The 13,098-nt window shown below is 44.2% G+C and overlaps 1 protein-coding gene across 1 annotated transcript; it reads right to left on the reverse strand.

Annotated features, from left to right (window-relative positions):
- Positions 1-8,371: 8,371 nt before the first annotated feature.
- Positions 8,372-11,403, reverse strand: LOC131525432 (uncharacterized). Its single transcript, XM_058753045.1, has 3 exons — positions 11,372-11,403; positions 10,532-10,767; positions 8,372-10,339 (listed from the first exon to the last, which is right to left on the reverse strand). Exons 1-3 carry the CDS (start codon positions 11,401-11,403, stop codon positions 9,531-9,533), a joined length of 1,077 nt encoding a protein of 358 aa, XP_058609028.1. The 3' UTR covers positions 8,372-9,530.
- Between the last annotated feature and the right edge of the window lie 1,695 nt (positions 11,404-13,098).

Raw genomic sequence — 13,098 nt, forward strand, 5'->3', positions numbered from 1 at the left:
GACCCTTTGTCTGAGAGCATGGTAATTTGCAAAGGGGTTGGGTTGGAAGTTGATATACAACTATTAAAGATTCTTAGGACACTAATATGTTGCATAGGTATCAACATGTAATATTCACTCTCAATTAGATCATCTGAAGACGAATTGATAAAGACCAGACACGGTATAAGTTAAAATGATATTAACAAGTGATCTATCATAAGCATGCATAAAACAGTATACAATACACAAAAACATATACAAGAACAGTAATAATATACACAATGACCTGAATGATATGTGTCTTCGTTCAAAGAAAGGTTTTTCTATGAATTCATTAGAGAAGAGTCCATTTTTTATGGCATAATGTCTTTCCTATAGGAAAAAGATAGTGTGAGTTGTTCTGCATTTGCATTCCTTTGAGCAATAAAACATGTTATCTGATGGGTTGCCATGGGACCGGGGGCCTGAAGTCCTTGACAGTCCTACTGGCACCGGGTATATGTATTGGGTGAGGGGTCTGTGACTATTTGTTAAACTAATAACTAATTGATTTGTTAAATCAAATGTAAAATTGTGTGTCTGATTGGTCCAAATGCTACAGCACTATACTGTAAAGGGGGTGAAGAGTGTGTGAAATGTCCGTGTGCCATCGAGATTACGTGTGCACCCGCTCTCCTGATGGCTAAACAGCAGGGGTAGAAATGAGGTAAGTGTGTGTGTGTGTGTGTGTGTATGTATATATATATATATATATATATATATATATACACAGTATATTTATATGTGTGTGCCAGTACTGCCGTTCCCAGCGGTGAAGATCAACTCTTCACATCACCTCCCCCCTCTCCAAGCCGCGTACTGTCCGGGTACCGGAACAGGTAGTCGGCAAGCAGGTTAAGCCTCCCAGGCTGATGTCGTACCTATAGATGAATGTTGACTTTTAGCATCACAAGGTATGATTATAACACTTTGTAGAAATCTGCTAGGATATTGTGGCTCAGGTGACATATTTATGAGCAGATAATGTATGCACGAAATATTAGTCCTGTTGGGCGGGGCTCCGCCCTACAAAGACAATGTGATTGGGTCAGACAGTGACTAGGATGGACTTAATTCTGTCCGATAAAAACAGACTCCCCAACTTTGAACCTAAGCTCAGAACAAAGAACGGGGTGAAACAACTGGTGCAACTGCAAGAAACATGGCTGAAAGTCTGGGCGTTGCCCCTCGATCGTGCTGTGAAAAATCTGGCTGATCATCAAAAGACTTCGACACCCTGGCCACGTCTGACCAAAGAAAAACTTGCAAAGCTGCTGCGTAAGAATTTCAAACTCGCTATTCGCGCGCTGCCAGAGAGTCATCAAATCCAAAGGAGGAATCCCGAGTGACGTCACGCGACAACAAAACGTCAGCAGGAAAGTAAACAAACAAATCTCTTATTTGCTGAAACTGGTTGAGTTGAATGAATCGTTAAAAGATAACAATAACTGAGTCTTCCGTTTGTGACGTCCCCATAAGGTCGTCCTTAATTCTCAAGAAAAGAGAATAGTTAGCTTCCTTCAAACTGCTTTGATCTTGCCATAATATGTGTGTATGTGTTTTGGTTATTTGTATTGTGCCTTAGAATAGTAAATAAACGCTCGATTCATTTTTAATGAATAGTCTGGTGCCTTGATTTTCAAATCGTTAAATTATTTGCCATAGATCGTGTTACCTGTTGCTCAGGCAAATTTCCCAATCAATTCTGTATTCTTATCAACAATAAGAAGCATTGCTGATTTATACTATATTAATACTCGCGGGACGAGTTGTTAATAGGGTATAAATTATACAATATTGATTAATATCAATTAATCAGATCAAAACCGAATTTCTACAATTTGGTTCCCTGAAGCTAAAATTGATAAATAAAGGATAAAACCTTACAATAATATTACAGTTATGATCTTTCATTGTGTGAATCCACGTCAATGCCCGATGGTCCGTCTCCAGGTCGAACTCTCTCCCCAAGAGGTAGTATCGGAGGGATTCCAGGGACCACTTAATTGCGAGACACTCCTTCTCGATCGTGGAATACCTGGTTTCTCTGGGCAACAGCTTCCTACTCAGGAACACGACTGGCTTCTCCTCTCCCGCAGTCCCCTGGGCTAGTACCGCTCCAATTCCCTTCTCTGAAGTATCCACTCGCACCATGAACCGCTGATCGAAGTTGGGGCTTTGTAGGACTGGGCCGGAGAACATCCTCTCTTTTAGGGTGCTGGACGCTTCCTCACAGGTACCAATCCATGCCACCGGGTTCTTCCCAGTTTTGGTTAGCAAGTCCGTTAATGGTGTTGCAATGTTAGCAAAGTCCGGGATGAATCTGCGGTACCAGCCCACTAGGCCCAGGAAGGATCTCACCTCCTTTTTCGTCCTAGGTCAGGGACTGCGCTGAATTCATCGTCCAAGTATGCAGCAGACCACCCTTCGCAGCCCTGGAGAACTTGATCCATGAGTCGCTGGAAGGTCGCAGGTGCCCCGTGTAGCCTAAAGGGTAGGACCGTAAACTGGAACAGTCCCACTGGTGTCCTGAATGCAGTGTATGGTTTAGAGTTTGGATCAAGGGGCACCTGCCAGTACCCCTTACACAAATCCAAGGTAGTGATGTACCGGGCCTGTCCTATCCGCTCCAGCAAGTCATCAATTCTAGGCATTGGGTAGGCATCGAACCTTGACTTGGCATTAAGCTTGCGGAAGTCGACACAGCCACGCAAGGATCCATCCTTCTTCAGGGACGATGACGAGGGGGCTACGCCATTCACTGTTGGATGGTTCGATTACGTCCAGCTGCTTCATCATCTCAATTTCCTCCTTCAAAGGTGTCAGTAGTCTCTCTGGTATTCGGAATGGCTGCTGTCGTGAAGGGGTTGTGTCTGTAAGGTAGATGCCATGCTGTACCAGTTCTGTCCGTCCAGGTCTCTGATGGTACAGTAATGGGAAGTGGTCCAGGAAGTCTTGCATTTCAGCCCTTAAGGGATCATTCAGATGGCTCAAGTTCACCAATGCAGGGTGTCTCTGAGGTCTCACCTCTGGAGCAGGCTCATCCTCCTCCTCATCATCCACCTTCCTTAACATCAGCGACCTCTCTCGTGTCTTATAGGGTGTTTCTTTCCATTCCTTCAGCAGGTTTACATGGTACGTCTGGTGTGACTTCCTCTTGTCAGGGTGGTGAATCTCATTGGTTACTGGTCCCATCTTCCTTACCACAGTCTATGGCCCTTGCCACTTTGCCAGGAGCTTGTTTGTGGAGGTGGGTAACAATAACAGCACCTTTTGCCCTGGCTGTAGTTGACAGAATTGTGCCTGTTGATCGTACCACTTCTTTTGTGACACTTGTGCCTGCTGTAGGTTTTCTTTAGCTTCTTCCCTGTAATGCTCGAGCCGGTTTCTCATTTCCAAGAGGAAGTTAACAATGCTCCTCTCCTCTGTCTTATCTGCTGGCGCCATCCAGGCCTTCTTCAGCAGGTCCAATGGACCTTGGACCTGCCACCCATACAGGAGCTCGAAGGGGGAGAAACTGGTTGAGGCTTACTTCCCTGTAAGCGAACAAGACGAAGGGCAGCCACTTATCCCAATCGCATCCTGTGTCTGTGACGAACTTCCGCAGCATGCTCTTCAGTGTCTGATTGAATCTCTCCACCAGTCCGTCGGTTTGTGGGTGGTAGGGACTGGTTCTCACTATGGTGATACCGAGTTGCTGGTGGAGCTGCTTCATCAGGCGGGAAGTGAAGTTCGTCCCTTGGTCGGTTAGAATCTCCTCTGGGATGCCTACCCTGGAGAACAGCTGAATGAGAGCGTGGATGACTTTCGGCGTAGTGATGGTGCGAAGTGGGAAGGCTTCCAGGTACCTTGTCGTGTAGTCACAGACGACTAAGATGTATCGTTGTGCCGCACTGCTCTTCTCAAGTGGTCCCATAATGTCCATGGTGATGCGTCGAAAGGGGGTAGATATGATGGGTAGCGGATGTAGTGGTGCCCTGCCCCGCCGACGCACAGTACTGGTCTTTTGGCATGTGGAACATGTGGTGCAGTATGTTTGGACATCAGTGTACATGGTTGACCAATAGAATCGTGAACTAATGCATGTGTATGTTTTGTGTTGGGCCAGATGGCCTGCCCATGGAACTGTATGTGCCAGATGTAACACTAGGGGGCGACAAGACAACAATTAAACGTAAAACATCACCCGTTTGCACATACAACACATAATTTTGCAAAACATACTGTTCATTACCCACATTAGGATCACTTGTACAACAAACTTTTGCAAACAACGGTTTCAAGGTTTCATCTTTCCTTTTCAGTTCATAATGTTTTCTGGGACCTGCCAGCCATTAACCTCAAGACCCTTCATGGAAGGTTTAGGGACTGGAGTACCCATGTACTTTATGAGGCGCCGCTGGCGGCGTGTCTTTCTCGGGCCTTTAGTCCCACCCTGCAGCAGACTACGGTCAAAGTCTGAATCCTTGTGCCCTGGCTGCTGACATGAAAAACAAATGAGTCGTTGACCAGTTGTAATTTTAAGCCCTTGTATACCTGCTGTAATATCTTGGGGTTGGTGGCTCAGTTCAGACCCATGACCACTAGCATATTGGGTGTAACGTGCTTTACATTTAGGGGGTTGAGAACGAGGAACAGTTCTGTGAGCGTTCATGTACTGCTGGGCCAACTTGGCAGCTTGTGCTCCTTAACCCAGGTTTGGCTGTCGAAAGGGAGCACTCGAAGTAACTGTTCCAAGATCACAAGTTCTCCAACCTCCTCTTTGGTATGCAGATCCGGTCTTACCCAGCGCTGGTAGAGATTCCGCAGACGATGATAAGTTTCTGTTGGAGCTTCCCTGTCCGGCACTGTCGCTTCCCGGAACTGTTGACGGTAAGTCTCCAGTCAAATGTTGAATTTCTGCAGAAGCGCATCTTTCAAGTGGTCATAATCGTTTGCTTGATCCACATCCATCGCAAGGTATGCCTCCAACGCTTGTCCAGTCAACAGTGGCACCAACCGACAGCTCCACTCCTCTCTTGGTCATTGCCAGGCCCTGGCCAGTCGCTCATATCGCTGAAGGTAGCTCTCGATGTCATCCCCCTGCAGTAGAATTGGCACCGGCGCAGGAGTCGGGAGTTCCATCCGCATGCTCCTGGTATCACTTGGAGTCACTGGTGCAGGCCTGGCTGTCTGAAGAATGGATTCTCGTAACCCCCAGAGCTCCAGAAGGTACCTGTCCTCCCTTAGCTGCTGAGCATTGAGAAACTCTCTCATGAGGCACACCATGCCCTCACTGAAACGGAATGGGCCTGGCTCGCTCTGGGCACCTGGAAGCCCCACTGATGCCTCCTCTTCCAATGATGTCCCCAGCGTGTCCCATGCAACATCTTCTTTAACAGCATCCTTTGCTTGGGAACGCAAACCAGGTCTTTTCCCTTTTGGCGCTTTCTTACGGGTAGCCATCCCACCGCTGCCACCAAATGTGATGCAGTAGACCCTTGCAGATCTACTGCGGGACGTGTTAGGTCCGGGGAAAAAATAAATAAATGATGGCTTGACCCGTAGAAATAAATTAAAGTTGATGTGAGTTGATGTGAGCCTGACCTCCTTTCTTATAGGCCAGGCTCCACCCCCTACCGGAAGGGCACCATTAGCAGGTAATCTTTTAATCTTATAATCTCATTTTAACTCATAAATTTAACACAAAACATCAATCACATTATAAAACACAAAAACCAATAAACCATTATTAAAACATATATTAATAACACAAATCATTAACATTTAGTATCTTTTCTCTCCACAGAAAAAATGACACAGTTCCCCACACAAAAACAACAATGGTTTCGTCGGACTACGATCGCATTGTGCCGGCGCAGCGCGGCGCGGGCAGTGACGTCATAAACGGGTGCCGCTTGATCGTTTGGTTTGGCCGGCGCAACGTGGGAGTCCGACTACTTCCCACACACACACAAGACAAAACGAACTAAAAATAAAGCTTCAAACTAACAACGGTGTGTCTGTATGGTTTATCCGGAGAATGTATACTGTAAAGGATGTGAAGAGTGTGTGAAATGTCCATGTGCCTTCGAGATTACGTGCGCACCCGCTCTCCTGGTGGCTAAACAGCAGGGGTAGAAATGAGGTAAGTGTGTGTATGTGTGTATGTATATATATATGTGTGTGTGTGTGTGTGCGTTCCCAGCAGTGAAGATCAACTCTTCACAGTAACACTTTATTTTAAGGTGTCATAATACAGAGTAATTACCTAATTAAGTACTTAGTAGTAGCCGTTGTACTTGCATGAAAAAAAATGTACTTACCATGTAACTAAGTTATGGAACAGCCTGTGATTACAGTTTGTAATTATGTAGATGTAATAGGCAGCCACTGTTACACATATGTAACAGACCGAGTCTGTTACACAGCTACTTGTACATTTAAGTAATATTATGTAATTGTAATGTAATTAGAAAGGTATTACATGCATTTAAGCTGTGTACTGGTGGGTTAAATCAAACTAAGGTGCAGCTGGATAAAGTGTACAGTACAGATACACAGCAAGTACACTTAAGTACAATCTTGATACACTTTATTTTATGTAGCTTATGCCTGTGTAATATTCTGTAATTTTAATGTAATTAGAAAGGTATTACATGTATTTAAGCTGTGTACTGGTGGGTTAAATCAAACAGATGCAGCTGGATAAGGTGTACAGTATAGATACACATGAAGTACACTTACGTACAATCTTGATGCACTTTATTTTAAGTAGCGTATGTCTGTGTACTTACATTTATAATTACGTTGTATAAAGTCTGCAACACATATGCAACAATATTTTGGTTACATAAGTAGCTGTGTAACATACTCGGTCTGTTACATATGTGTAACAGAAGCTGCCTATTACATCTGCATAATTACAAACTGAGTACAAAGTACAGGCTCTTCCATAACTTAGTTACATGGTAAGTACATTTTGTTTCATGTAAGTACAACGGCTACTACTAAGTACTTAACTAGGTAATTACTCTGTATTATGGACACCTTAAAATAAAGTGTTACCATTATATATATATATATATATATATATATATATATATATATGTATAATATATTAGTGCTGTCAATCGATTAAAAAATTTAATTGCGTTAATCATGATTAATCGCAAATTTAAAATACTAGGATTTACCTGTAAATATGTTGAAAAAGAAATGCATGACAAACTAGTTTAAGGAAACAGAACCTTTCACACTTCCGCCAGGTATGAGACATAATCCTTATTATTCTTTATCGTTATTCTTTTGTTTTTATTCAGCCATTATCAGCCTTTATACTGGCAATAAAATGTTTACCAAGCCACATTGCTTCAATCCCAGTATCCATTTACCCAACTATTACCAAAAGTGTTTCTAAATAAATACAACAAAACATTTTCTTGCGACCTTTCATGTATTATGACAAAAGGCATTATGAAGAAAAATTGGACCTGTTCTGGAGGTGCATTAGAGCTAATATTAGCATCAAGCTTCATAAGACAATTTATGAGATTAATAGTACACTTTTACTCAGAACTCACTTCAAACCACCATCGAGTGTTTGTAATAACTTCCTTTTGCGATCACATGCTGAATTTAGTCATTTACTGTTGTTAAAATATGCTATTTATAGCCTTTTATATCGCTGCACAAATTAGCATTTCAGATGTACACATTCACCTCAAAAAATTCACATACAAATATCCTATCGTAATCGTGTGTTTATTATATTATATAATCTACAGTGGCTCTTGTCATGTTTATTTCTGCTGTGTAAAAGCCTTAACATGTGCTCTGGCTGAAACTCACGTTGTTTGTGATGTTACAACCGCCTCTCCATTCTTAAGTTGCCAGGTATACATTCCAAGTATAATACACATTAGTAAAAGGATCTATTTTAATTTTCATTTGTCTATATAGACTTTGGGCGGCCGGGGTACATTATAAAAGTAGCCCAAAAAAGCGCAACCCACGGCTCTGTAATTTTTTCCCGCGACTGTATTTTCAAAATAGCCCACTTGTGCCGTTACCCTGGCAACACTGGTTCGCTGTACCCTCATCACACAATGATAGATAACCTTCCACGCTGCGATGACAGGAAGAAGTTGGGGTCAAACCTTATCAAATGATTAATTTGCGTTAAAAAAATATTAATGTTGACACCCCTAATATACAGTGAGGAAAATAAGTATTTGAACACCCTGCTATTTTGCAAGTTCTCCCACTTAGAAATCATGGAGGGGTCTGAAACTGTCATCGTAGGTGCATGCCCACTGTGAGAGACATAATCTAAAAAAAAAAAAAATCCAGAAATCACAATGTATGATTTTTTAACTATTTATTTGTATGATACAGCTGCAAATAAGTATTTGAACACCTGAGAAAATCAATGTTAATATTTGGTACAGTAGCCTTTGTTTGCAATTACAGAGGTCAAACGTTTCCTGTAGTTTTTCACCAGGTTTGCACACACTGCAGGAGGGATTTTGGCCCACTCCTCCACACAGATCTTCTCTAGATCAGTCAGGATTCTGGCCTGTCGCTGAGAAACACGGAGTTTGAGCTCCCTCCAAAGATTCTCTATTGGGTTTAGGTCTGGAGACTGGCTAGGCCACGCCAGAACCTTGATATGCTTCTTACAGAGCCACTCCTTGGTTATCCTGGCTGTGTGCTTCGGGTCATTGTCATGTTGGAAGACCCAGCCTCGACCCATCTTCAATGCTCTAACTGAGGGAAGGAGGTTGTTCCCCAAAATCTCGCAATACATGGCCCCGGTCATCCTCTCCTTAATACAGTGCAGTCGCCTTGTCCCATGTGCAGAAAAACACCCCCAAAGCATGATGCTACCACCCCCATGCTTCACAGTAGGGATGGTGTTCTTGGGATGGTACTCATCGTTCTTCTTCCTCCAAACACGTTTAGTGGAATTATGACCAAAAAGTTCTATTTTGGTCTCATCTGACCACATGACTTTCTCCCATGACTCCTCTGGATCATCCAAATGGTCATTGGCAAACTTAAGTCGGGCCTGGACATGTGCTGGTTTAAGCAGGGGAACCTTCCGTGCCATGCATGATTTCAAACCATGACGTCTTAGTGTATTACCAACAGTAACCTTGGAAATGGTGGTCCCAGCTCTTTTCAGGTCATTGACCAGCTCCTCCCATGTAGTTCTGGGCTGATTTCTCACCTTTCTTAGGATCATTGAGACCCCACGAGGTGAGATCTTGCATGGAGCCCCAGTCCGAGGGAGATTGACAGTCATGTTTAGCTTCTTCCATTTTACATTTACATTTACATTTAGTCATTTTGCAGACGCTTTTATCCAAAGCGACTTACAATTTGGGGAACACATGAAGCGATTCATCTTGAAGAGGCAATTCGACAAAGGAAGTGCTTGTAACACCAAGTCTCAGGCATTGTTTAAATAAGTACAAGCTAGCAAGGGAAGGAATAAGTAAGGAGAAAGATTTTTTTTTTTTTTTTTTTTATGTGTAGGTTGAAGTCAAGTAGTGTCGAAAGAGATGAGTTTTCAGCTGTTGCTTGAAGATTGACAGGGATCCAGTACTCCGAATATGGGTGGGAAGATCATTCCACCAGCCAGGAATGGTGAGCGAGAATGTTCTGGAGAGTGATTTTGAGCCTCTTTGTGATGGTACCACGAGGCGTCGCTCACTAGCAGATCTCAGACTTCTGGAGGGGATGTAGATTCTTAATAGTGAGTGCATGTAGGCGGGTGCTGAGCCTGTGGTTGTTCTATGAGCAAGCATCAGTGTCTTGAACTTGATGCGAGCTGCGATTGGTAGCCAATGCAATGAGATAAAGAGAGGTGTAACATGGGCTCTTTTGGGTTCCTTGAAGACCAGTCGTGCCGCCGCATTCTGAATCATTTGTAGAGGTTTGACTGTGTTTGATGGAAGTCCAGCCAGAAGAGCATTGCAGTAGTCCAGCCTAGAAATGACAAGGGCCTGGACAAGAAGTTGTGCAGCATGCTCCGTCAGAAAGGGCCTGATCTTTCTGATGTTGTGTAGTGCAAACCTGCAAGATCGAGCAGTCTTTGCAATGTGGTCTTTGAAGGTCAGCTGGTCATCAAAGATTACACCAAGATTTCTGACCGAAGTTGATGGGGTAATTGTTGATGAACCTAACTGGATCGTGATGTCATGCTGTAGAGTTGGAGCGGCAGGAAAGACAAGAAGCTCAGTCTTTGCCAGGTTGAGCTGGAGGTGATGTTCTTTCATCCATGCCGAGATGTCTGACAGGCAACCTGAGATCCTTGCAGCTACCGTTGGATCATCTGGTTGAAAAGAGATAGAGCTGTGTGTCATCAGCATAGCAGTGGTAGGAGAATCCATGTGCCTGTATGATGGGACCCAGTGATGTAGTGTATGTGGAGAAGAGGAGGTCCAAGAACCGATCCCTGAGGAACCCCAGTGACCAGTGTATGTGCTTTGGATACCTCCCTCCCAGGCCACCCTGAAAGACCTACCAGTGAGATAGGATTCAAACCAGCGAAGTGGAATTCCAGCGATGCCCAGTGATGAGAGTGGAGAGGAGTATCTGATGATTGACAGTGTCAAACGCGGCAGATAGATCCAGCAGAATGAGGACTGATGATTTGGAATGGGCTTTTGCAATTCGCAGGGCTTCAGTGACCGAGAGAAGCGCAGTCTCAGTTGAATGGCCACTCCTGAAACCTGACTGTTTAGCGTCCAGTTTGTTGTTCTGTGAAAGAAACAATGAGACCTGGTTGAAGACAACACGTTCAAGTGTTTTCGCTATGAATGGAAGGAGAGAGACAGGTCTATAGTTTTCTATAAGAGAAGTGTTTAATGTAGGTTTTTTGAGCAATGGGGTTACCCGAGCCTGCTTGAACGCAGTGGGGAAGATGCCTGTGAGGAGGGATGTGTTGATGATGTGTGTGAGTGTCGGTAAGAGCGTGGGAGAGATTGCTTGCAGAAGGTGCGAGGGATTGGGTCAAGAGGACATGTTGTAGGATGGTTGGAGAGGAGAAGTTTGGATACTTCAGCCTCCGTCAGGGGACAGAAGGAGAAAATGGGAGGTTTAGCAGTGGAAGTGGTTGGTTGGGGGTCCTGTGTGCGTGGAGATGAGAACTGATTACTGATCGATCTAGTTTTGTCTGTAAAAAGTAGCAAAGTCATCAGCTGTAATAGAAGTGGTGGGAGGTGGTGGAGGGGACAGAGGAGAGAATTAAATGTTCTGAAGAGATTACGCATGTCTGGAGCGCTGTTGATCTTGTTGTGGAAATGTGAGGATTTGGCAGTGTGGACATCAGCAGAGAAAGATGAGAGCAGAGACTGATACCTACTCAGGTCCGACGGGTTGTTTGATTTGTGCCATTTTCTCTGCCGCTCTGAGTTTAGTCCGATGTTCATGAAGAACATCAGATAACCAGGGGTTAGAAGGGGCAGTCCGTGCTGACCTAGAGGAGAGAGGACAAATGTCGTCTAGACAAGAAGTTAAGGTAGAGCATAAAGTTTCAGTAGCTGCGTTTACATCCAGAGATGAGAAATGGGTAGGTGAGGGAAGAGAGGAGGATACTACAGAGGAAAGATGGGAAGGAGAAAGGAGCGCAGGTTTCGTCTAAAAGTAACCGGTAGGGGGTTGGTGGCACACGGGTAGCAAAATGTAGTGTAAATGTAATGAAGAAATGGTCCGAGATATGTAGCGGTTGTACCAGAATGTTATCTGCAGTACAATTGCGTGTGTAAATTAAATCAAGTTGGTTGCCTGATTTGTGCGTGCTAGTAGTGGTAAGGCGATTGAGATCAAATGAAGCTAGTAGCGAGTGGAAGTCTGTAGCATAAGGCTTGTCTAGGTGAATGTTGAAATCACCAAAGACTAAGAGTGGAATGCCATCCTCCACAAAGAGGACAACAACCCGTCCAGCTCCTCTAGGAAGGTGGCTAGAATTTGTCCAGGGGACGGTAGATTACCACAATCTGGAGTTTTATCGAGCTGATACAGTAATGGCATGACATTCAAATGAGTTGTAATTGCAAAGGGTAGAGTGGGTTGAGTATTTCCAATTGTGTGAAACGAGCAGGCCAGTACCCCACCCGACCAACTTGACGCCAAGTATGAGAGAAAGAGAAATTAGTAGAGAGCAGCTGGGGTTGCTGAGTCTTCTGGACGAATCCAGGTCTCAGTCAAGCCCAAGATGCTGAGAGTGGATTTTAAAGAAAAGGCAGAAATGAAGTCAGCTTTGTTGACGGCTGACTGACAATTCCAGAGACCCACAGAGAAAGCCAGAGGTGTTGTGGAAGATGTAGAGATAGGGCGTGGGTTAGCAGTATTACGTTGCCGTCTGCGAGTGATGTTAGAGCGTGGCTGAGAGAGAACCGGAATGTTTTGGAGACACATGATAGAGGTAGAAGGAAAGAGGATAGGAGAGCAGAGTGAGGAAGGAAAAAGATACTTAAGTGTGTAGCTCGGTGTCGTTGCTCGGTTCAAGTCGCACAGGAAAAAGTCGCAGGTCTTTACACTCCTCGGTCTTCACACGAGGAGGCTGAACACGACGGCTGAACGCTTCCGCAGACGCTTCCGCCAGCGCACACACCTCAAACAAATACACAGTCTAGAGTGAAAAAGCTGTGGTCGCTTTTAATTAGCACAACCACCAGCCAATCGCAGGGCAATGGCTCAAATCGAAACTAACACTTCGCACTTAAGTGCAGGAAAGGAGTTTAAGCTAAAGGGCAGTTATTATAATGATCAATAAGTGCAATCAAAAATATAAACCACAACGAAAAAGCAGAATAGAAATAGGTAGGAAACGAACTATTCTTTCCTAGCAACAAGGAATTAATTTAAACAACAGAGCTAAGAATGAGTATTAAAACACTTACGCACTGCCGTCTGTCTCTTCTGGTGACTAATCGCCTTCTCCCGGGTCTAACAGTGCCCGAACAGTTTAAATAGTTTTTACAGTCGCTGTGGTCGCTTTTAATTAGCACAACCACCAGCCAATCGCAGGGCAATGGCTCAAATCGAAACTAACACTTCGCACTTAAGTGCAGGAAAGGAGTTTAAGCT

This window comes from Onychostoma macrolepis, chromosome 19 (assembly GCF_012432095.1).
Source record: "Onychostoma macrolepis isolate SWU-2019 chromosome 19, ASM1243209v1, whole genome shotgun sequence".
Lineage (NCBI taxonomy): Eukaryota > Metazoa > Chordata > Actinopteri > Cypriniformes > Cyprinidae > Onychostoma > Onychostoma macrolepis.

Bases quoted from the DNA above. Each gene is read 5' to 3' on its own strand.
- LOC131525432 (XM_058753045.1), bottom strand. From the start codon at position 11,403: ATGGCACAAATCAAACAACCCGTCGGACCTGA. The intron at 10,768-11,371 runs GTAGGTATCAGT...TTTCTTTCACAG, and splicing joins AAACAACCCGTCGGACCTGA to AACAACAAACTGGACGCTAA. The intron at 10,340-10,531 runs GTAGGTCTTTCA...CTTTTCAACCAG, and splicing joins GTTTGAATCCTATCTCACTG to ATGATCCAACGGTAGCTGCA.